This window comes from Ictalurus punctatus, chromosome 28 (genome assembly GCF_001660625.3).
Source record: "Ictalurus punctatus breed USDA103 chromosome 28, Coco_2.0, whole genome shotgun sequence".
In the NCBI taxonomy this organism is placed as follows: domain Eukaryota; kingdom Metazoa; phylum Chordata; class Actinopteri; order Siluriformes; family Ictaluridae; genus Ictalurus; species Ictalurus punctatus.
In genome coordinates, this window is record NC_030443.2 from 12,301,078 (window position 1) to 12,327,429 (window position 26,352).

The 26,352-nt window shown below is 38.4% G+C and overlaps 1 protein-coding gene across 3 annotated transcripts in view; it reads left to right on the plus strand.

Annotated features, from left to right (window-relative positions):
* Positions 1-23,147, plus strand: part of camkk1a (calcium/calmodulin-dependent protein kinase kinase 1, alpha a) — a 109,371-nt gene extending 86,224 nt beyond the window's left edge. For 2 of the 3 annotated variants that reach the window (XM_017460305.3, XM_017460304.3), the window contains exons 11-17: positions 3,162-3,215; positions 3,368-3,441; positions 4,923-5,010; positions 6,461-6,589; positions 7,844-7,947; positions 16,740-16,787; positions 17,623-23,147. In XM_017460305.3, the coding sequence (XP_017315794.1) occupies positions 3,162-3,215; positions 3,368-3,441; positions 4,923-5,010; positions 6,461-6,589; positions 7,844-7,947; positions 16,740-16,787; positions 17,623-17,710 (585 nt within the window). In that variant the 3' untranslated portion in view covers positions 17,711-23,147. The remainder of the gene's footprint in view (positions 1-3,161; positions 3,216-3,367; positions 3,442-4,922; positions 5,011-6,460; positions 6,590-7,843; positions 7,948-16,739; positions 16,788-17,622) is intronic. The other variant, XM_017460306.3, reaches the window with a different exon arrangement.
* The last annotated feature ends 3,205 nt before the right edge of the window (positions 23,148-26,352 follow it).

Sequence of the window (26,352 nt, forward strand, 5' to 3'; positions counted from 1 at the left end):
TGCTATACACTGCATGTTTGCCTCCTGTGTGTGTGTGTGTGTGTGTGTGTGTGTGTGTGTGTGTGTGTTTGTCTTTTACATACTCCTTGTTCTGAAAAATATACTGCACCCCAAGTTTAAAAGGTCACCAAGTTTATACACAAGCTCTTGCACATTTCCCAGTGACAGCATGACAGCCGCATAAGGTCACATGATCCATACTGTAGCTGTAAACCTGGAATTTTGGGGATGTCCGTGTCTCCAGTGTCAACATAGAGACTTTTCTGTACTATATAATAGAATTCCATATTAGAGACTCACTTTAGTTTGCTGATGATGTCATTATATACAAAATATTATAAAGGCAATTAACCACCATACTGGTGTTTCTTCTCTACCTGGTATGGTGTAATGTAAACATGCTCCCAGAAACTGTAGTTATAACAAAAACATCCTGTTTTCCTGTTGAAATTAGTGGTGTGAATTTCCTTCTTTCAGATGATATGATTCATGTATCCATGATACATGTATTGTAGTGATATGATTCAGAAACGATAACATTAAACGTGTAACAACTCGAAGCATTTCAGTTCGCTATGGAGCTGGTGCCGTGTGATTCAGCGCTGATGTGATTCGACTAGTATTGCTCAGATCGACAGCGGCAGAGAGTACAGCCATCCTTTCCACCTAGAGAACAGCGCAGTCATTTTAGCTGTTATAATTGAAGTGATAACAGGAATTAACTTTTTTTGCAGACAGTATTAAATGTATCTACAAACGAACAAAATGCCGTTTTTTTAAATAAATAAATAAATTGTAATTCTTGGTAAATTGCTATGACATAAGAGGACATGCTGTTATAGGAAAATAATCAACAATGGGTGACTGATCCTGTATGCTTCCATCTTGACAGGATATCCAGAGAATTGAACAAGAACATATGAGTGAAGCTAGAAATAATGAAAGACCATTGATTGGTCAAACTACTGCCATTTTGAAAAAAGGAGGAAAACCCCCCACAAAAAAAACATTACCTAGCTTAAATGGCTTTTCTACCACACTGTATTGAACTCCCATTTATTTCCTTTGCGTACAACAGGGAACCTGGGACTTTTTTTTTTATAATTTGTTAGTTTTATGTCTTGTTACATAAAACCAAATACTGAGTACAGTGTAAAAGGTAAATCAGAATCCCTAGAGCTTCCATTGTGCTAGTGTTTACCTGACAACATCCTGCTTTCACAGGTAACATTATGCAGTGGAAAGCAGTTACTTGACAAGATTCAGTAGCTCTGGATTGGGATTATTTACCTCATTATCTGATGGAGAAGAGCTATTACTTCCAGCGAGTGTACCGGCTGAACCATTAGATCTCGGATATACACACATCCTTTCGCTGTTCGACTCCAGCAAGGCTAGACTGATTTAGCTGTGCCTTTAGAGACTCAGGCAGATAATCAGTCATTCAGACAGACCCATGTGTTTGGAGGATGAAAGGGTTCAGGACCAGATGCTCTCAATGTCGACTGAAAATCTGTAGGAAAAAAAAACTTTGCAGAGAGAAAGAGAATCTACAGTATTCTTGCATTTAGCCTCTAATTCAGCACTCTTACTAATACAAAACAACAAGCGGCGCATGTATACAGATTGGCAACTTGGGTCTGAAAGTGTCAGTATTTTTGTAGAGGAAGGTTACCCCTATTCAGAGTTGTGTTATGGACATGCTCTCTATTTATATGAATATGAATGCTAAAATTACGAACATTTTAAATTACGTGTAGTTTACATGTCTGAGGTTGCCAGATTTATCTCGCGTGTTCGAGACAGGGTTTTCATTAGCATCTAGCCCGCCGCTGTCTTTAAACACCAGCACTTTCCTTTAAACCTGAAAAATGCAGACTAAAGTAGTAGATATGTAAATAGTAGATTTTTTTTCATTTACTGTCAATTATAATATGATGTAACATAAGAACGAGGTTTGAAGGATAAGCTGACCACGATCACAAATGGAATTTTTTTGTGTGTGTATTTACACCCATATACATACATTGTGGTGACATACAGTGCCCTCCACTAATATCGGCACCCTTGGTAAATATGAGAATAGAAGGCTGTGAAAAAATAGTCTTTATTGTTTAATCTTTTGAGCTTTTGTTAAAAAATGTACAAAAATACTCTGCTCTCATGGATATCAAACAATTGCAAACAAAACACAAGTTTATCAAAAAATATATATATATTTGTTAAATATAGGTGTGCAACAATTACTGGCACCCCATGAATACATATGAGAAAAATATATTTGAAGTAAATTTACATTGATCTTTTACTTTTTTAGTATACCTGGGTGACTAGGAAGAGGAACTTGTTCAACCATGACTTCCTTTTTCACAGGGGTATAAATATGAGGTAACACACAGGCCAAATTCCCTTAGTCATTCATAACAATGGGTAAGACCAAGGAATATAGCTGCGATGTGGGGCAAAAGGTTGTTGAGCTTCACAAAATGGGAAAGTGGCTATAAGAAAATAGCACAAGTATTGAAAATGCCCATTTCCACCATCAGGGCAATAATTAAGAAGATCCAGTGAACTGGAAATGTTATGAATCGACCTGGAAGAGGGCTCTCGTCTGTATTTTCTGAACACACTGAAGAGGATGGTTCGAGTGGCCAAAAAATCTCCAAGGAGCACAGCTGGAGAATTGCAGAAGTTAGCTGCCTCTTGGAGTCAGATTTTTTTTTTAAACAAAAGATCAAAAGTTTAAACAATAAAGACAATTTTTTACAGCCTTCTTTGCTCATATTTACCAAGGGTGCCAATATTAGTGGAGAATATTGTATTGCGGTTATGTGAAACTATCAGACTGGTGCTGGACTTCAATCTGCTCCTGATACAATCTGAATCAAGTTGATATCCACACAAGGAAAAAGGTCAGAATCACAAGCTCAAACTCTGGCCTAGGAATGCAGTTCTCAACTCACAATTATCTGAATATAGCTCAAGTCTGTAGTTATGTCTTGGTTCCGAATAACAATGTGTCCAATTTCAGCATTAAATCCTCGCTCCGTGAGCTTAATTCTGAATACAGCACTATGGTACTGATTTCTCTAAACAGAGAACGTGTAATGTGTGTTGTAAATTGCCTTCTGTGTAACGCCAGTGACTCTACTCTGTTGCAGGCTCTTGACGTGTGGGCAATGGGAGTGACACTTTACTGCTTTGTGTTTGGGAAGGTAAGACGTCAGTGAGAAGGACGATTTTTATAATGCTCAAAAGAAATAAACAGCGTGTACAGTGTTTGATTTCTGCACAGGACGTTCTTGATTTCATCCTGGATTTATAGGTGAGGTTATGCCTAATAGCCTCTCCCTTTCTCTCTCCCCAGTGTCCTTTTATCGATGAGTACATCCTGGCTCTGCATAACAAAATCAGGAGCAAGCCTGTGGAGTTCCCCGAGACGTGAGTTTCTCTTTCCGATCTCCACCTGTTTGTAATCCATCAGATAGAGGCGCAGAGGGACAGTGAGATGGATGATTCATGAGTTCTAACTGCTCTGAGGTTGTGAGGTAAAATTGAACGCGGCATCATTAAGGCTGCAGGAATATAAATCTTGGGTGTGGAAGGAGGGGTACGGAGATGTGAATGAGTAACGATAGCCTTTATCCGTGGTAAAATGTCTCCCTTGTCAGCACAGGCAGAGAATTAAAGAGAACAGCTGAGAGGCTTTCCCACAAGCCTCCATCTCTCCATTCGTTTCTTCATATAAACCAAGTTTTTGAGGTCTTTCAGTCATCAGTGGGAGTGTGTTCTGAATGTTTTTTGAGGTTTTTTGTGAGACCGGGGGACTATCAGGATGATTGGCAGCTTGAGTGTGTGATTGGACAGGTTGCCACCAGCTAATGAAAGCACTTTCTTGAGAACCTCTTACACCTACACACAGATACGCACACTTGCTGTATGCTGATGGTAAGGCACTTTAGACTGTGAGTCTTCATGTGAAACCATAAAGACTCTATGTGGAATGTGAGACATTTTAAGAAGTTCTTGAAGAGGTGAATATATATATATATATATATATTTTTTTTAAATGACAATTCTAAGGCACACATAGTGAGGATTTAATGTGTACTTTGGTATTCAGACCCCAGGCATAACTCCAGACATATGCTCTGTTCAGAAAAAATAAAAAGGATAAATAAATGAGATGCTATTTTCTAAGCTGCCGAATAATACTTAGAGGCATAACAGCGGTCCTTAAGGTCCAGTTATGTAGCTTAAATCATTTTTAATGTACACTATTGTAACCAAATATCACAATTGTTAGCATCCTCAGAAATAACCTGTGCACCAAACATAACTGAAGCAAATCTGGCAATAGCTAGGAAAGAAGTTACATGCTGAAAAATGCCTATATTCATTGTTTGGGCAATAAGTAAGAATTTTTAGCAACCAGATCTATAAAGAATCTGGCTAGAAGAGGATGCCAGTGTGTTTTGCTTCATTATACTGAGGAGGAAGATTTGTGAGGTAAAAAAATTTGTTATATGCTACTGGAGCCAGTGTTTATGCATAGATGATTTTTGACAACAAACACTTAAGGCTGGTTTGGTGTAAAAAAAACAACAACAACAAATAAATAAATAACAAAGGCGGCTAATTATACAGAAAAGAAACTAATCCCCAGTGTTAGGACTGGTGGAGGCTCTGTGATGATATGAGGCTGTTTTGACTTGTTACAACATAATGGTGTCATGTTCCACTTAAAAACTTGTTACAGTCTTCTCTTGTATCTTCAACTCAAAGGAAAGACCTCTTTGAAAGACTCTTTCGCTTTAGACCTGCTCACTTGTTTAAAATCTCATATGGCGTGACTTATGAAGTTTGAACATGAAACCCATGTGATGATAATCCTCTTATTGATAAGTGTTTATTTCATTCAGACCAACTATCAGTGAAGGCCTGAAGAATCTGATCCTGAAAATGCTGGACAAGGACCCTAACACCAGGATAACCATTCCTCAGGTTAAGGTGAGCTAATACGAGAACAACATGACAGATTATGGCGGATTTTGAGAAGTAGGTGTTTTCAGTTGTTTATTCAGAAGTACTTGGAGGGAAAAACATTAGGATGCTTCATATGAAATCTACTTCATATGAACTCAAATACTGGAGTATTCCACTGAATATACAGCATGTGCTGTGTTTGTGTTGCCTTGTATGTGGTAACTTGCAAGTTGTAATTATGTCATTTTCCCACCGTGGTACGTTCGATATGCAAAGTGGGGAAAAAAAAAAGATATAGATACCTCTGTGAAAGTGTGTCTTCTGTTTGCTTTGTCAGAGCATGTAAAGCTCATAAAAAGCTACTTTACCTGCACTTGTACAGCTTTAGGCCTGAGTGGCTACTGGCACTTGTCTTCTACATTGACCTTGAAACATTCATTCACCTTTTTGTACTGAAATTCCAGCACAGCAACAAAAGTTGACCGGCTCACATTAGTGATAACTCTAATGTTGATTAACTTTTCAAAACAGTGATTAGTATGGTAAGTGTTATGGATTTAACCAAGTACTGTGTCCGTTTATTAAACGATCTAAAGCCAATACTGCAATAAACCAATGTAAAAGTGGAGGCGGTGCACTTTAGACTGTTCACAGTGTGTGCTGCTATGCTGAAGTTGAAATTGCAGGATGGGGGGAGGGGGTGTTTCTGTGGATTTTACCGGCTGCAGGCGGGCAATTACACGTCGCCACCTCGCCTCGGACACAACAATACTATGTGTGTTTAGCACCCCAAACGGGAAGCTGAATGTGCTTGAACATTACACTAGTGCACATCTCTTGCACCTCTGCATAATGAGCTGCAGAGGTGTCAGATTATAACTGTGAATCGATTTGTCTTGTAATTAGTCAGAAGTGGAGAATGCGTTTCCGTTTTTTAAAACTCCCATCTGCCATCTTTGTATGAGAGCGTGTCGACAGTGAAGTTGCCAAAATGTGAAATGTTCCATTAAAGCAGGACTCCCTGGAGTAACCCTGGAGACAGTTTCTAGAGCTCTGCTTTTCCTCTTTAGCCACATGGGATTTAAATGACTTACTTTCAAAACATTTTAGTATACTTTTATTTCAAAACCTTTTTAGTATGAGCTCTATTTTTTTTTTTCCTCTGCATTCTAATCAGCGAAACCACCCACAAGAACACACCTGGGGTTACATTTTGGCTAATTTACACTTTTTCTTATCATTTGAAAAGCTCCATAGAGAGGAGATTCAGACTTTTTACTTGGATTTAAAATATTCTGATTTGAGTGGATTTTTACCAATCAGTGCCCTTCTGTACCATAGACGTTTATTATACATTGTTACTGTACGCTGTTGTGTTGGTTTAAATTGGTACCGTATGCTGCTGTCTAGCTAATCAGTCACCAGAAGAGGTCCCACATGCATTGATCTGTATTGTATTTGTGTGTGCCTATAGCTGGACTCCTGGGTCACGCAGGATGGCACTGACCCGTTGCCTTTGGAAGAGGAACATTGCACTGTAGTAGAGGTCACAGAAGAGGAGATTCAGAACTCGGTCAAATTTATTCCCAGTCTGTCTGCTGTGGTAAGTGATGCTGTAAATATGCTCAAAGAAATAAGAATATGCTTAATATTCTAATTTAGTAGTTCTATCCCTTTTAAAAACAGCATCTTAATAACATATTTTGATCTCATGACCTTGATTTAGTATCTAATGGCTACGATAAGACACGTATCATGTCTTACATCAAGACATGTAGTATATTCCAACTGTCGGCGTACTTATAAAGATAAAAATACAAAATAATATGATGTGCTGAATCAAGTGCTATTTTATGAGATGCGGAATATGAACGGGGAAGTTCGATTAAACCAAATGTGCAGTGATTAATACGATTATTACATAAAGATAATGAGTCTTTATTGGTCATATATACAGTAGAACACAGTGAAATTGTTTTCTTCGCATACCCCAGCCTGTCAGGATGTTGGGGTCAGACTGCAGGGTCAGGCATGATACAGCGCCCCTGGAGCAGAGACGGTTAAGGGCCTTGCTCAAGGGCCCAACAGTGGCAGCTTGGCAGTGCTGGGGCTTGAACCCCCGACCTTCCGATCAGTAACCCAGAGCCTTAACCGCTAAGCCACCTGAAGTCACAGGAAGAAAATGTGTTGAATTTCGTCGTGACTGGTGCTGTGCAAAAGAGCGCTTTCAGACATTCTTTATGATAAGGCATTTACCATGGCAGAAGAGATGAGGAGAAATTATCGGTAGCTTAGAAAGACAGGCCCCCTGTAGCTCTGCCCATGATCACAAATTGCTACACACAGCTGCTACACATGACTCCAATAGTGTCCGTGTGGTCCGATGTGTGCGAGTCGAGAAGAAGAAAGGGAAAGATGTCTGTACGACAGCTGTATGTCACTTTATGTCTTTGTGAAAGGTCACTGCATTGAAAGTGTCCAGGGGATTCTCACTGCCCCTGAGGGTTAGGATAAGTGAAATAGGGTTAAAGTTACCACATGACCTGCTACAGTAGTGTACAGTTTGGAATGTAGCCATGAAGAGACTGTAACACAGACTCTCTGTCCTTTTTCATTTGGAAATGTCACCATAGTCAGTCTTTATTGCGTTTTTTTTTTTTCTTCAGTGATATGCCAAATATTATGCCAAAAGTGTGCTTTTTATGAGTATTTTGGTGATATTTTGTAGATTTCAGGTTCTCTTATGAGCAACAATTTTAACAATTGTATAGAAAACAAAGCAAATACTGGAGCCCTGGAGTACCCATTTCTCTTTTTTCATGCTCCTGTTATTACTCTCTGTGTGTTTGGGGAATAGATCCTTGTGAAGGCCATGCTGCGGAAGCGCTCTTTCGGGAACCCTTTCGAGTGTCCCAGCAGGAGGGAAGAAAGGTCCATGTCTGCCCCGGGCAGCCTGCTCATGTGAGTTTAGCACAGCACTTCATACTTCTGCACTCTCTTTCATTACTGGCCTTGACAGTCACTCGGTAACAAGTTACCATTCGAGTGATCTGTCAAAATCAACCTGCGGCATCCGTTTGTTCCTTCACTACTAAAGATGGGATGGTGTGAAAAATGTATACTGTCTAACAGCGCACTACTGAAATAGAGGGTCCTTTTGTGTCTGGTGTGTTTGTTCTTTTTTTCTTTTCTTTTTTTTTCAGTTTTCCTGAAACTCAACCCAGTGGATGGCTGATGTGTTACATGTCATAGTTTTAGTTGACACTCAAAGCACGCTACTGAACTTTTGAGTTCTGAGCACCGCATTCAGGATAAAACAGTAAACTGACAGAATCATGAAAGCGAATGTGGGGTTTGGAACCAGGTTTTGCAGCAAGTCGTGTAATGTTCTGTAAAGAAATGTTTATGTAGAACATGATTTAAAAATCCATACTTTTCCCAGTCTGTCTTTTGAATAAATAAATTTTAAAAAATTATACCACTGCCTGAGCTTTAAAACGGTACATTTATGAGGCCTGATCTCTCACTAGTGCTGGGTAAACAATCAGTCTCCAACATTGAACAGTTAATAACTTCATTTCAACACAACAGACTTCAAGTTAAAACTATATTGAGTTCAGAAATGACTCTGATGCTCATACTCATAAGTTGCTCATTAGTTCCTGTTTACACAATTGCATGTTTTGACTATATATTATACAGTTATAGAAGGGAATTATTTATAATCGCACTATCCGGTGTCACCCAGATGAAGATGGGTTCACGTTTTGAGTCTCCAGGTTTCTTCGTGTCCTCTCGGGGAATTTTTCCTTCCCACCGTCACCTCTGGCTTGCTCATTAGGGATACATGTATAAATTTAAAATTCATATCCGGAATTTATATAGTCCCGTAAAGCCAGTTTTTGTTAATGTCCATTGTTAAAAACACTATACGAATAAAATTTAATTGAATTGTGTTAAGTTTTACAGCGTGGGAATGGCATAAGCCCCGCCCCTGGTAAACTGACATTGTCCAACATACAGCTTTATTGTAAAATATGGCAGTGGCTGTAGTAATTACTTTTATTGTTTAAACTTCATTGTTTAATCATCATCTAAATAAGAGATAATACAGCTTAAGTTGATGGGGTTTTTTTTGTGACATTCACTGGAAATACTCATTAATGTCATTTATCGGTATCCTCATATCCCTCTTTACTGTTGTACTGTTCTTTAACTAAGGTCAGTCACATCAACTGAAAAGCGCTTTCCCTCTCATTTTTGAATCGCTTCTCTCTCCTAGGATGATTATAAGCACCTCACTTCACTCTTTGAAGAGGCATACATGAGGGCCACACTAATAACCACCCATTACTTTAACCTCAAACTGCTAACATGCGTTTCCATAGTAGCATACATGACATTTACCTCCGGTCTATTCTTCAGCATTTCATGCTGAAAATGTGGAGCGCTCTCGGAGTCCTATCCAAGTTAATTTCCCTCCATGGTGCCCTGCAGAAGCAATCCTGACTCACAGTGTGTCAATTATTCATGTCACTTCATTCTTTTTTTTTTTTCTTTCTTTCTTTAGTGGGTTATTTTTCTAGCCACGATTTTTTTAAGGAGGCACGGGAGAAGCCGGGGCTGTGAATGGATGTCTGGTGAGAATAAACTCACTGCATGTCAGGACCTCTACATTCCCTGTCTTCCTTATTAAGATCACACTCTGACGCTCATCCGAACTCGCTTCATTTCTTTCTCAGACTTTCGTCTTGCTGTCTCATTGAAACTGTGTCTGTGTTCAAAATGCCATACCCACGCGTATATACTAGTATATTCCCATATAGAACATACTATCCCTTGTACTAGTATGTAGTATAGTACAGTTATCACAATCATCATTTGGTGTACTGCATGGTCATGTGACTACTTGTCAGTCAAATTCCATTGTGGACGCCGTTCCTCCGCGGTTACCTCAGACTTCTTCAGTTCTATGCAGAGGTTTTCCCACTCACTGTGTTTTTAAGCCAAAAAATGATGCAGTGAACCAGCACAAAATGTTGCATATGGCAGTAAAATGATTTTTTTAATCATTAGTGTACAGTAAATGTCACAACTAGCATAAATAGCTGTCTTCTGTTCCTTAAGTAATCTAGTCTAAGGAATTACAGATAATTTGAGGGAAAACATTCATTTTTATATTATGTTTCTCTAATTTATAGGACTAACAATCTGATTAGTAAATAAACAACGCTGTTGCTAATACTTGTCGGTTACCATTAGCGCGTTGGTATAGATAATAAATTAGCTACGGTATATTTTTCAGTTATTTGGAACTAGCCATGTGTAGCTGCAGCTGCTGTTGCCATCACAGTATTCCAGCAGTATTTTATTTACCAAAAAAAGTGTCTGATGTATTGTGGCATGAAGTACATTGTTGGCTGCATAATACATCATCCAGGTATCTTTAGCATATTTGATGTATAGCACATATTCATATTGTTCGCATACTTCATCTCGTTCATGGTTTTCTTAGCATACGTCATTTTTGAACAACATGCATTCTTGCTCGTGCTTTTTCCGTTCTCCCCCTCCCTCTTCACTCCCATTTCTCTCGGCAGCAGATTGACAGTAAGCAGGAAATTCTGCTCCCCCTCCGGTGCATGTAGCTCATCAGAACGTTTTACCCAAGGACAGCAGGTAGACACCACATGGTGTGATTCTCCTCTCCTGTCTGTCAGCCTGTGCAGCCTGGATGCTTCTCTGCATGATGATGCTCTTACAGCCACTCTCCGATGTATTATCTGTAACTGTCAAGGTATTTTTGATTAGGATTTAGTAATGTGGGCGGAACAACAGGTAGGGTTGCCCATTTATAACTCCTGGGTTTTATTCTGAGCTTACTGCCTGTGTGCATGCCTTTGTGAGTGTTGCATATTCTTCTCGTGTGTGTCCATTTCTGTCTACTGTCCAAAAACGTGCCTTAGGTGGATTGGCGACTCTAAATTGCCCATAAGCCTGCAAATATACTCTGTGTGTGTGTGTGTATGATGCCCTGTGATGGACTGTCATCTCATCCAGAGTTTTATGTTTCCATATGCAAAGGAAATTCTAAATACGCACCACAGCAGAGTCTCGTTAGGATGAAATCAATGACCCGTAAAGGAGTACTTCATAATTTTTCAATCTAATCTGTATCTACAGAATCTGCAGCATACAGTGTGTGTGATTACAGCAAACTAGAATTTCACCATATTTCACTGTAGTGAAGCGAAAAGCTGTTTACTCATAACTCACTTATACCAGATGTCTAAGGGCAGAAGTTGAAATCTTGGAAAAAAATAAAATTATATATATATATATATATATATATATATATATATATATATATATATATATATATATATATATATATATATATATTTAAGCATAACTGGCTGTTCTGTCAATATAAAGTCTGTGCAAGAGCTCTTCCAGTAGAAGAAAGGAGTATTTTGTTGATATCGGTTGTTGCTGTGTGTTGGTCATTTTTTGTGACCTTGGTGATGGCCCATGTAGAACATTACAGATGTATCGGGTGATTGTTTTAAGCAGTTGCGCCTCTCTGATCTACACTTTAATAAGGACCGTATGTTTCACTTCTGCTTTGGTAGTTGACGAAGCTATAAAGCTGAGGGTGCACACTAGTCTTTGACTGTTCCTTTATTTTGTTTTGTACAGTTTTCAGTGAATAGTAAAAAGGAAGAACTTGGTTTCAAGAGTCTCATTGAGTCATGTGTCAACTATATGCTTGGATTCAAAATCTTCAGCAGGTATTTTGTACGATTAGAACGATCTGTATAAATCTGTAGCGTTTATTGTTTTAGACCCTTGATTACTGTTTCTGATGGAAGATTTTGTGGTTATTTGATAGAACTGTAGTTGTTTGGGTCTGACAGTGGTGTTAGTGATTATTGTAATACTCCAATGTTAGATAAGAAACTATTAAAAAAAACCATTTAAAAAAAACAGAAGTAAACTTAATGAGAACAGCTTTTGAAAGACTTAGCTGCAACAACTAATCGTCGTCAACGAATGTCATTATGGATTAGTTGGTCTGCGCGTGGCACGGGGCACATTTACTCATTGCGTTACTTCTGTTCTGAAAACACGCTTTGGAGAGTAAATACCAGTTGTGTCCCAAATAGTGCGCTATACACTTACACTATGCACTGTGTACTCTACCGTCTAGTGTATGAATTGAAGGTTAATATGGTCTCAAATGGAACACTAGCGGGGTTTTTTACTCACCGGAAGTATAAGCTGCTTCCTAGGTGATGGCACATGATGTCGAACGCATGTAATGTGACGCCGCTAGCTTTAGAATCAATGACAATACATTTCTTCAGTATACTGTTTGTCAGCATTACCTTTTATGGCCAACATGACCTCACTCACCATCAGACGGAGACGTAATCATCAAGTGTGCGACCTCCAAGTCCTCTAAGACATGGGCACATTTTATATTAAATGTAGTGTAGAAGATTGTAACCTGCAAACTTTACAAAGCGGAGCTTGTGTAGCAGGGACTCACAACAGTGATACAGGTGCACAAACTTATGTTTATATCAAAAATGCTCCACTGTGCACTGCAAAGGGTTGGGGAAACTGGTACAAGTTGCTTAAAAAGTTTAGTTTAATTCAAGTTTATTATCATTATATGCTGTACTTGTGCGCTTGCAGTGTAAATTCTGTTCTTTATTATAACTGGAACGATCTGTAAGTGATCTTTAGTAACGAGGCCGTGTTGCTCTTTATTCAAGGTGTAGACGCGGTGATAAACAGTTTCGCACGAGTAAGATCTGTAATGTCTGATTGCAACTCTACGGTCAAGGTAAACCGAAGTAAAACAATATCCAACACTTTATGAACAACATTCCCTAAAGACAAATCGGTAGGATTTTGGGCATTTCACCTTCTACAGTGCACAATATAATTAAAAGATTCATGGAATCCGGTCAAATCTCGGTGTGTAAAGGGCAAGGCTGAAAACCACTTCTGAATGCGCGTGATCTCTGATCCCTCAGACGCCACTGTCTTAAAACCCGCCATGAGTCTGTAATGGATATCCTGACATGGGCTCGGGAATACTTTGGTAAACCTGTGTTGGTAAACACCATTCGCTGCTGCATCAACAGATGCAAGTTAAGGCTTTATTATCCAAAACAGAAGCCATACCCCAACACTGTCCAGAAGTGCCGCCGACTTCTCTGGGCTCGGTCTCATCTGAGATGGACAGTAGCACAGTGGAATCGTGTTTTGTGGTCCAACAAGTCAGTATTTCAAATAGTTTTTGGACAAAACAGCTGTCGTGTTCTCCGGGCCTAAGCAGAAAAGGACCATCCAAGCTGTTATCAGCGTCAGGTCCAAAAGCCAGCGTCTGTCATGGTATGTGGGTGTGTCAGTACCTATGGCATGGGTAACTTGCACATCTGTGAGCGCACCATTAATGCAGAAAGATATGTAGACATTTTGGAGCAACATATGCTGCTATCCAGAGCAGGACAACGCCAAACCACATTCTGCCCAGATTACAAGCGCATGGTTGCATAAGCATTCCGCTTGCTAAACATAACCAACTGGTTTCTTCAGCGCCCAAACGCTTAATAAGTGTTATTAAAAGAAAAGGTGATGTTACATGTAAACAGTCAACTGTCCCAACTTTTTTGGAGTGTGTTGCAGTCAGATTTGAAATGAATGTATATTTTCAAAAATAAATTAAATTCACAAAGTAAAACATCAAATAATGTGTTAATGATGTGTGTTCAATATAGTACAGGGTGAAATGAATGTTCATATAACTCTTTTTGTTTGTTTGGGGTTGTTTTGCATGTTCTGTACTGTCCCAACTTTTTTGGAATTTGGGTTTTAGTCATGATTTTTACATTTGTAGCACACAGTTTGGGGATTTTATTTTAAATGAAAGCAAAAATGCTACTGAAAGTACGGTCCCCCGTCATCTGATTAATAAATTAATTGAAAAAAGTAATCTGCCGATTAATTGTTTATGAAAATAATCTTTAGTTGCAGCCCTAATCCTTTTAACATTTTGTATCCCTCATCCTTTGTTGTTTAATTACACGTAGGTGTGTATGTGGTAGATAGTAATTAGGTGGAAAAATATGAAGTATTCCTTTTAAGGTACCAGTTTCAAACGACTGACACAACTGCTGTGTTTATTCTTTCTTCTTTTGCATGTAGCTGACTAACTGCACAAGGTTAGGACAATCAGCGAAAACTTTTAACGTCCCAGTGAAGTTCCTTGAAATGCACAGTGTTATTCGATGTGTTGACATACTGTAATTTCCATTGGAACAGCTAGTCATGGTTTGACATATTGAGTGGCTCCTCCACCTTTTTTTAAATAGCCAATAGCGTTTAGCCTACCTCACAGCCCGGGCTAAGCCGTACTTGATAGTTAGTCTTTCTTCAAAGTGAATGAATTCAAGCCATTTCCTTCTTAACCAACATACAGTTGGAAAACTGAATAAAACGCGTGGGTTCGAACAGCCAAAGACACGTTTACGACGCACGCGTACCGATTATGATTTCTCTCCACAACTTCGGTCAGGTGATTTTTAGAATGTCGGGGACGGGACACTTCAGATTCTAGAGAGCATTTGATTGGACAGAAAATCTGATGAGAATCTGAAGTGCAGAATGATGTCATCAAAACTGTTGATCCATACCGATGGTAGACAGAGAGCATTTTCAATGCATATATCTTCTAAATGTGAATTTTGTCCTTTTTTTTTTTTTTTTTTTGGGACCACACTAGCTTATAGATAACCTCAAGGCTAACATATTCATACTAAAAGTCACAAAACAGCTATTTGGATAGTTCATGAGAACTTTAAGTGCTGAGAAGTAAACCCTGACAGATAGGACAGATGTCAGTCATTCTTAAAGTCAGACCACTTTTTGTAAAATTTGGTGAGTTGTTTTTTTTTTGTATTCCTATAGCTCCAGCAAAATATCTGCTTAGAGAAGAAACTCTGCTCTGTGTGGTGTCTGAGGAGATTTAAATGGAGATGAAACCAAAGCATGTAAACCACCAACATCCAACTAGCTTCAGCTAATTTCTGTCAGAACTGCTACTTATGCGTGCATTTTACATACAATTTAAGTGCTTACATAACAAACTGAAGTAATATCTGCACTAATATGTACTGTATATTATTCTGATTAGCCAAGTTACAGGTATATTCTTGTGACTTTGAATACTTTTTAATGCAATGTAACCAAGTCGTTTGTGTTTCTACCTCAATGAGGTATTGTTTTTTTGTTGTTGTGTTTGTTTGTTTTTTATTATAACTTTTTCTTTAACAGTACAAGATTCCACATAGAATTATTGTTGGACCATGTAAACCAGTTAGCTCCAAAGTGATCCATAAGAAATCAGATCCATGTGTAATGTAAAAGATCACACATTTATAAATGTAATCTGTAATCAGTTGCACGTTACTTTTCCTCTGTACTGCCGAATAATATGTTCCAACAGCAGGTCCCTTGCAGTCGGGGGAAAAAAGAGTAATGGCCTTGTAGAAACACTTATCCAGTTCTCCACATATTAGTGGAGTTTCTCAAGGATGGAAAACTCTTCACGTGTTCTTGTTTGCTTCTGTAACTGTGTGAAAAGGCAAGAAGCAACAGCTCCCCCTGGTGGAGGATTCATTTGCAGTGCATGCATTCCTAACCCTGTTGTCCAATTAAATCACTTTCTATGCAGTAGATTTGCATCTCATTAATAATTTACTGTCAACAATACTCTTCTTATACTCTTCCTGTGTTGCTCTCATTAACCTTTAACATACATGTCTACTAGATGTTCAGACTTTCAGGAGTAATTTACAGCAGTACAGAGTCGGCTATGTTTAGTGTGACATGGATTTCTGAAGTCAAAGAATACATTACATACTGCAGTAGATGTTGATGAGCTTAAACATCTGTTTTTTAACCCTAACATCCACTTCCTGTCCATCACTGGTTTAATATACTGTCACAGATTTTACATGGTTTTCACGCAGGTCTAGGAAATGAAAAATGTAAAGGCTCTTACTTGCAGAGTTGAAGTTCAGGGAACATTCTGGATATTTTGTTATCAGCGTCACTTTAGCTACACAGCCTACTGAATGCATCTCACATTTTACTTAAAGGTCACAGTCTTTTTTTTCTATAAATTTGCATGAAAACTGAACACAATTTTGGAATAAGTCTTAAAATGGTCTAGAATTTTGATTCATTTCTTATAGGGAAAATGCAAAGTACTGTTGTACAAGTACTGAATGATTGGCAAATCATCTGTTTTGGTTGATGCGAAATTTCATGCAAAAAGAAAGACAAATATGTCTCCGGGTCGTCGAATTGTTCACTAACTAGCTGTTAGCTAGTGTTGCATTCGCGCATTACGAACGGTGTTCATGTTTTAATGTTGTCTCAATGTGTTTTTTAAAACAACTGAAGTGAAAATTGATCATTTACTGTTCATGTTAAGCTGAAATACAGAAACAGATTCATGAACGTGTTAATGTTGGCTGTCATATTGAAACACGTTGGGGCTGTTCCCAACTCAGAGTTTGACGTTAATGCTTTTCCTCCCCCCATCTTTTGTGACATAAATGCCGAGCTCCTCTACAGTAAAGCTATATGTCAAGGTGAAGGTTCACTTCCTGCCATCCTATATGCCCCCTCTGAGAATCTTTGACCTCTGACCACTCTGTCTCTCTCCGCTGCAGGGACTCGTGGCCGTTTCGTCCCTCTCTTAAACTCCACCCTTCTTTAAGGTAAAGGTTTGTTGTTAGCTGATGTTGCTGTTAGTTGTGGGTTTTGATGCTTGGTTTTCCTTAATGTCCATCCTGTCCACTGTGTGACATTCGTTCCCCCAGGTTAGCCATGTGATCATTGCTGTCAGTTGGGGAAAACCCAAACTACATGTTTATTGCATTTTTCATTTTTCCCTCACAGAACATGTTGTGTCTGATCGTGATTGTCATTGTTTGGTTCAGAGTAATGTTCGTCTGTGCTCATGACTTCATCTGTTTATTGTCCGAGCTTTTATTTACACACAAAGGGGGTTTGTGATGTCTGAGTGAAAAGGAACAATATTTATTCATTTACTTTGAGGTCATTTTCACACCTGAGAGTTTTTTCAGGACCCAGGGCCACCTGCCCTGGGAGCTCAGTGTGTTTCTTGGTGTGTAAAAGCTACAGTTTGTGGAAACTGTCCGCTCTCAGCACCGTGCACTAAGTACCATGATTGGGTTGAACATGTCAGAATTGATATATAATATCATAATATAATGCGACAATATAAAATATCATATATATATATATATATATATATATATATATAAAACCACACTTTCGTGGCACCAGAGCACAATTTCTGTAATTAGCTCAACCTGTGCATGGCTAAAAATCTTCTTATGATAGTGGCTCCATCGAAACATGCCGTTCTTTAAAAATTAATAATAGACACGATAATTGGATGAATCTATCATCAGCTCCTCCCCCAAATGAACCCATGATCGGTCCTGAGTGCGGACTCAAGTGTGAAAATGTCCTAATGTTTTATTCAAAGCGAACCATACAATCCCAGTCTGCCTTTGTGCCTTTCAGGAAAGGTAGCAGCGGAGAAGCTGGACGAGAGGTGGAGCTGGAGGACCTGCATGAAGATGAACCGCCCTCTTCTGATGATCACTCATAAGTGTATGCGCATATCGGCCATAAGCTCCGCCCCTTTACTCATTCCTATTGTACAGGCAGACTTAAATCTTACTTTTCACATTAACATAACCTTCATAAACGCTAAAAGAACATCGTGAAATTTGAATTTGCAAACTGTTCGTCCATATACGTATTCCTAACTGCTTTCTAATTCTTTAATGAAGTGTCTTATTCCAAAGCCTTTTGACGCTGGTGATTTGGCCAGATCTACCTTGCTTTGTGATCGACACATGGATCCTACCTTTTTTTTTCTGGATACCGCTCCTCTTCTTGCCACACCCACTGTGCAAAGCCACTCCCCCCGCCTCCTGCGTTGCTATTCAGAGGAAATCTCTTGTATGGAGAGAAGTCTGGGATGTGAAGCAACCTTCAAGAACATTCCGTATCGTTTTATATCTAGATGTTTGGAGATGTTTCACAGAAGCTGCTTTCTGCTTCTTCTTCTTTTTTTCCTCTCTTTCTCTCTCCTCATGCTCTCAGCATGCACCTTACTCTTCGTCCTTCATGAATCGAGATTGAAATTTTCAGTGAATTGAGAAAAATTTATTTTATTTTTGACTTGCAATGTACGATCGAACAACAAACTTAACATTATAGCATTATTTTAAAAACATCGTTGATACCATGGCTGGACAGCCAGAAGATTCGGAACTCATTTTAAGGAACGTCGATTGAACATCTCGCTAGAACCGTACACAAGTGAACGAAGGGATGAGCAGCATTTTGTACATATGTAATGTAATTTCGATGTTGTCCTGCCTTGTTATGCTTTGCATATTGTAATATTTATTGTACACATGGCCAGTTTTGGACTGCTTGCCATTTTGGTATATATACACACACACACACACACACACTCACACATTAATTGAAGATTGTGTTTTTTTTTATTCAAGTGGGCAAAACTCAGCCACTATGAGAGGGCTATGATATTTTCACACAAGCACACATTTCAGAATAGGGCTAACATGCAAATGTTAGAGGGCTCCTCATTTGAAACACACACAGCTACACATCACTAGCACACTGCATGATGGTGAATGTCGCAAATCCACCATTTAGACTTTAGTAAAACAGAAACCATATCCTGTGTCACAATGTGCTATTGTCTCCCTGAATATGTCATCATTTACCGAGTCTCGCCACTCGCAGTGGCTTATTTGTCAGCTGACGAGAGATACCCGACAGTTTGCCTGTCATAAACGCATACATAAACAAAGTCACCGAGCGTGTGTTTGTGTAGAAAGCGAGAAGATCTCTCTCGCCACAGTGTTGTGCAATCTGAATGCAGTGATTAGCATCAAGCCCAGCACATCGACTGTTATTCAACATGACCACCTCCCCTTTGTCCTGGATTACATTCGTACAACATTCAAACTCGGTCAGGGACAGGAAGCTGCTTTAACAAGAACTTCAGGCTGCCGATAATCAAACTTTTTTTTTTTTTTTAATTGGCCGCCATTTAAATCGCAGTTAAATCTCATGCAGTTAAGAAGCAATAATTCCTTTTCTGATCAGATGAATATTGCAGTGATGTCTCTTGATGGTGCCAATCATCATAACTGCTAATTAAACAGCGCGCGTGTTTTCTCAACATGATTTATTTTATTATAAACTGTTAGATTTCTGCATAATAAAAAGCAGCCTATTAATCCCTGTAAATATTACAGCAGCCAGGGAGCCCTTCCAAAGTGACGATGGCAGCGCCTGATCCTACTATTGAAATATTAAGCGCATCACATTGCATATTTATTTATTTATTTATATATTGGCACCATTATTAACGGCACCTTTGCTCGATTTGCTAGAGTTGTAAGGTGATGAGTTTGAATTTCACCTGAGAAAGACACTTAAAGGGAAAAATCTTCCTTGAACAACTTGCACATTAATCTTTATCCAACTTTTTTTTTATCTGACAGATTGGTCTATTTTCACTTTGAATCCCTACATTACCCATGTTCGATTGCACACTGGTGGTGATGCCAGTGAAATCTCATTTCTATCTAAAGAGAGCGGCAGCGCTTTAGTCCTTTAGTCTGTCCAGTGCTTTTACCTCCTCATCTGTACACTTTGCTCAAACAGATCAGCTTCCAAAACTTCGACTTTAATGCTAATCCTGGCGTCAATTCCATCATGCCTGACATGTCATAAATTGCCAACTAGCTGAGCCGAGTTTCTTCCGTAACTCAGAACTCTGGTGACATTTTCTGTCACCACTACACTGGATTTCTCATTAATATGACATCGAACACAGCTGCAAAATGCTGAGTGAGAAAATAAACTCGTTTTTTTCTTTGTTTTTTGGGAGCTAACAGTAAAACCTGGCCGTTCAAAAACCTGATCACGTATGCTTGAGATTGTTTACATTTTGTCTCCTGCATTGTCCTTCTCACTGGAATAACAAACGTACACCACCGACCAACAAATTAGCCCCAGAATCACTAAGCACGTCACGTATATTTTGATATAAACATATTCAATACGTTTTAGGGTGGAGTTTTCCTCTAAGCTTCAAGTGCTTGGATTGGATCCTCTTTCTATGTCACTTTTGGGCCATATTCAGAGTTAGAGACTTGGGTCCAAAGTTATATTAATATTCAGATAGTGAAGTCAAAGTTATTCATAATCATAGACAGGTTACGGAACTGCTTATGAAAATTTTCTGTGAGGCCTACGCTTTTTTTATGCAAATGACTTGCCTTCAGGTTGCCAGGTTTATCTTGAGCAGAAGCATAGCAGACGGGGCTTTGCAGTCGCATCTAGACCATTGCCTTTAAACACAAGCCTATAAGCCAGAAAAACAATCAGGGACAGAAAATGCAGACGGAATACAGAAACAGCTTTTGTATTTAATATGAAGATACATGAATGAAATGATGGCAAGCATTGAAATAAACATCTACTGGTCTAATTTATCGCCAGTATATTGCAGCATTGCTAGTCCTAGTCATAACATTAATCACTACAAATTTGATCGCCCTCGTTATTTGGCAGCTTATAAAATAACACTTGATCCAGCACATTTAAGATCAAGCCTTATTGTGCACGTAAATCAATCGAGGCAAGAAATAGCCAAGACAATATGGTCCTTTAGATTATAAAATCATGTGCCAAGTGAATAAAATGTTAAAATGCCCATTCAATTAGGCTTATTATCATATAATAACCAAACCGTGAGTGTAACTACTCATTGTAACAGTACACCAACCCCTGGAGCTTTCTGGACTCCACCCGCAGGACGTTCGATGTAGAAGAAAACCTGCACGTTATCCATAATTACATCTTGATTTTTCCTTCTTTGCTTATAAGAATGGCCACCATTGCTGTTTTATGTACAGCTGCTTGAATTCTTAACAGTAAAACCTTTTGTATTCTGCCCACTGGATGTTTGATGGAGAGGTACGAGTTTCCACGTTACCTTGGCTCTCTGGATGACGTATTGACTCTCATGTTCCCTAACAGATGGTGTTTTCTTGTCGTTTCCCTTTATCCCGTCTCTTACACTCTCTCTCATGTCTCTCAGTTTCACTGGCATGGACAGATGCTTTACTTTATGTATGTGTGTAATGTTTCGGTCATCTCTTGTGTTTTGGAGGTGAAATGAACACCTCTAGGAATGTAACGTGTGTGTGAGAGTGTGAGTGAGGTGTAGCAATGAAAGCAGGTATGCACATACAGCAGTGGTTTTTTGGACGCACCATATGGAAGTGTACAGTAGTCACAAATCTATTATCGAACACAGCATGTGGGTTTTCTAAATGTAATGCACGTGTCCCCTCTTTAACATTTACTATGCACTTGTATGTTGTTTGTATGTTGTGTAATGGCATGTCCATGACCTCAGTATAACATCTGAACTCGTTACAAAAGCTCTATCAGGTGCAGTATCTTAATAACCGTGATATGACTCAAGTATCTTTTTAAACGTGGTACAACTCAAGGATAATAATACAACCCCTTTAACACATTCTATTGTACACATATGAAAAGCTATCGTGTGTGTGTGTGTGTCCTGCTCTGATGTTTATTATACTCGTATAGATGCTTTATAGTGGGAAAAAATTAACAGTGATATCTGCCATGTTGTCTCTGTTCTGGTTCAGGTCATAGGTTGCAATTGTGCAGTGTCTCAGTTACTTATCTTGCTCTCTCTCTCACACACACACACACACACACACACACACACAAACACGAAAACACACACAGAGTTCAGTGGAGAAAAAATGTGTGCAGTGCATGGACTCTCCATAACTTGCACTGGGAAACACTACATTATTAAAAACCTACTTTGGGATGCTTTACATTGTTTAATTTGAGGAAATGGCAATGTGTGTGTGTTTTTTTTTGTTTTGTTTTTTAAAAATAAAATGTAGTAGCACCTGGTCACTTTTTATGTTTGCTAGACTAAGGCTGCGTTCCAATACTGGTCTTGACACATTCTTATTGACTTCCCCTTATCTTTGTGTATAGAAGTGACCATTGTGTGGAATTGTAATCCTCATTGGCCTCCTTAGAGTTATTCCACTTCTCTAATTATAATAATAAGAAGAATAAGAAGCAGAAGAATATATTAAGTATTTTTTTATATTATAAGCACAGGTATGTAAAGAGTGTTTTAGAGAATGCAGATCAATTTAATCTGAAAGAAAAAAAAGATGACGATGACAGAAAAAGGCAATAAAACTGGAGGTCAAATGATAGAGTAGAGGTGAAGTGAAAAATATTAGATAACCATTTGGAGGGATTGATTCACTGGCCAGGTCCCAGCTGGCATGCTGGCTAATTAACACACCACCAGTTAAGCTAGCTAATGAGCAAGCTGAATTCTCTAGATAAGAAAAAGTACAATTAATCAGTAAACTGCTTCACCTTGGATATGCTTTCTAACAAGGGCTATGTTTATATATATATATATATATATATATATATATATATATATATATATATATATATATAGTGTGTGTGTGTGTGTGTATAAATATCTACTCGTGATCTAGGCCTATGTAGACAAGGGTGTGTTGAAAGCAGTATTGGAATGCAGTGCAGGTCTTTTGAATCCAAAGCATTTATGGTTGTAGATATCTTTCTCTCCTTCAGTGTGTGTAGGATGAAGTTTCAGGTTGATTTATCTCTAAATGAACTACAGTTTCTCATATATACAATAATTGTCTAATTTATCTTTGCTTGAGTGAGGGTCGTTGTCAGTTGTTACATGGATGTCTATATTCCTGTGCATTAACCTGAATGTACTTATTATAATTATTACCAAAAAAAAAAAGCATGGCACAAAAAAAATAAAAATATTGAATGCAACTTGTTACCATGTACATATGTACGAAAATATATAAAGAGGATATTTTTTGCATGCTTTTTGTACATTTAGACAAATTCAAGGACAATAAAGAGCTCAAAACCAATGTGAATGGGGTTTTTTTTTATGATGTACTGTAAGATTCCACAAACTGATGTTTAATTTTTGTGCAAAAAAAAAAAAAATGTAAATAAAAAGAATGATCAGTGATCAGAACCTATAAATCAAATTAGTATATATTTATTACTACAAATTGGAATAATTACAGGTGTAATGGCACGTTGTTTTCCCCACTGGACGCTTGGCAAGTGTTCGATCTGACACGTGAAACGTCTCCAGTAAGTTATTTTATCAACCTTTATTTACACTTTTGTTTAGCTGATGTAAACATGACGTATATACTGTACTTTACCAGCAGATGCAGGTCCAGCTTCATATGCAGTGGCGCTTACCATAGATTTTGGTGTGACAGGATGACATTAAATAAATACATAGCAGAACAGTTTGAGAGGTGATCACATGACCTCTGCTGTACTGTCTAGTGAATATTTAAAGTAACCATGTAATAGGAAGCTGAGAGTCGACAAGCCTTGAATGAACAAACTATTGTACATCAGTGTTCAGTGAGAGAACAGAAAGCCAGAACCCCATCACAGACAACATGCCTTACAAATAGTCACGCAATACCATTCCCTTAGTAGATCAAATGGAACATCTGTGAAAAACAGTAACACTTCCTCCGCATTGTTTATATTTGTAAGTTAGCTTGTTTATTCTTTCAGATGCACGTTTTCACAGCTTTATTGAAATCAGACATTTTCTAAACAATGTGATCAGGACGGTTTCTGATAACTGAGTCCAAAGACACTCTAACAATCTAGCCAGTTATGTAGCTAGCTAGACAACAGTGTGATCAAACGTATTAATCACATCCTGTCTAATCACGGAAAAGGCTCGAAACTGCGGACTAAAAAGATTTTGATAACAAATGTATATTTTTAAAGAAAATGAACTGTTTGATACAGCAGGTGTGCTTCCTATCACCATTATCAGTGTGTGAGACAAACACAAAAGAGGTATTGTCATTAATTGTCCTGTCCACTGCCCCTCCCCCAGAGAGATCCATCATGGGGCAGTGCAATTCCTTCTCAAATGGGTCTCCATCAGTGCTTGTTGTTGCACTAGGTGCAGTAATAACTCCATGGCGCTGAATCTACAAAGGCGAGCAAATCAATGGAACATCGCTGTTTTACTCGGAGTTACAGTGTAATTGTAATTGTACTTCAAATAGGGAAATTCACACGGCGGCCATTTCTATGTCTCTAAATGAATTGATGTCTAAAATGTCCACAGTTCTGAATAGAAAAACAGTGGTGGTCAGAATTCAGTACAAGATCAAGAGCGAAGCGTAATAATGTAGCTGTTGGTATTATACAGCAGTTAGTTCTGGTCCACTAATTTGATTGGACGAGCAGCTTTCTAAGTGTGCTTATAGTTATTATAACTGCACTGCTGTGTTTCACTTCTTGTATCACACTGTTCGCCACGTAAAGTTTCAATTCTAGCAACAATCCGACTGAAACAGTTACTACAGTTCGCGACATCATCAGCAGACATGGCAAATGATGCCTTTTTCATGAATATAACTTCCGATTTAAAATATGAAAGCTCCTCAGATGAAAAGGAAGAAGGGAAGCCAATTTTATTGAAAGCACCTTCAACAGGAATCTACAAATCATTGTGAGCTAGCGACTGTAGCCAGCTAGCTGATGGGCTTTCAATAAGTGTGGCTTCTCCGGGATCTATTTCCGTTCGCTGAGCAAAAATAAATTATCTGGCCATTCAGTGTCTGAAATAGAGATGCACCGATACTAAATTTCTCAGCCGATACCGATAACCGATTATTCAGAGTGATATCGGCCGAAACCAATAACAGATGCCGATAGTTCTGGCTTTTATGCCTTCTTGTAAATGAATAATAATTAATTCCACAATTCTGAAGGAAATGCAAATAAAAACTTTATTCTCTCCATTTGAACAAGTTGTTTCACAGTAACTGGTCTCATCAACAGAAAACACATTACTCTAATTAACATTAACACATGAACTACATTCTGAAGATTAAAGTAAGATTTCTTAACTTATTGAATGCTATTAATTCATATTAACATTGACTTAATTCTAAAAAAACCTCCTGTTAGTCTCACATTCACTCACCACAACACAAGCATTTCTACTTCATCTCTGACATCAAACTGGTCATATATAATATCAACTTTTTTTTATATATTAACATTAACTGGATATGAAATATACTACTCTACAAATATAGTTTTCTGTGCAATATATTTTTTTTGTCAACTCATCTTCATTTAAATCTTTCAACGGTCTACTGGTGCTTTAATTCAGCATGAGCTGCTTGGCAATTTAAAAAAAAAAAATTAGACTCGACGCCGAAACTCCCGCTTCACTGCTGCTCACTTCCGGTGTACAATTTTTAGCAGTGCAGAGATTACAAACTGCAGTTTTGTCATCATTCCACACAAGAGACACCTTCGTTACACACAACACGAAATCTATTTGTTTTCTCGCCCTCTTTTGATTGACAGGATATAATTGGCCCTGATCATCGGATGTTTTTAAACTTTTTTTTGTTGCCCCTTAGAATGAAAAATAGCCTTTAATCATATCGGCTGATACATCGGTGCATCTCTAGTCTGAAATGATAGTTACTCTGTAGTGATTTCTTATTTATAAACCTGTTCTATAAAAGCAATACCACACTCTCAATCATGCTGTTATACTAAATACCTGCATGGCTGAGATTACCTACAGCCACGCCGATACGCTGTGTAACCGCACACTCGCTCTTACAACATTGCTTAATCATATCACAGTCCTGCTGAATTCTGGATTCTGATTCATTTTCTATAAAAGCAGCAGGAGTTCTGGCTGCAAAAGCAAATAAATGGTAAATGGCGCACTTATATAGCGCATTTATTTCACATTTTCGGAAGGAGTCTCAAGTGTCCTTGCTTTGTAACAGTAAGCTGTGACTTTAAGTTCTCTGACAGTTCGCTGGTGAAGAAACGACAGTCTGTAACCGTTATAATGAAAATGATCATAGGAATGAACTTGTATTGTGGACATCCCACTACATACCCCACAACATTAAACATAGCTAGAAATGAAGAAAGAATGTGTCATTGTACAACAGCTAACATGACGTGTTATCGGAAAATAATTAACACTGGTGTGATGAAACTCCCGTTCCACTCTGCTGGTATAGACTGCGTTCTGCCTGTGTTAAT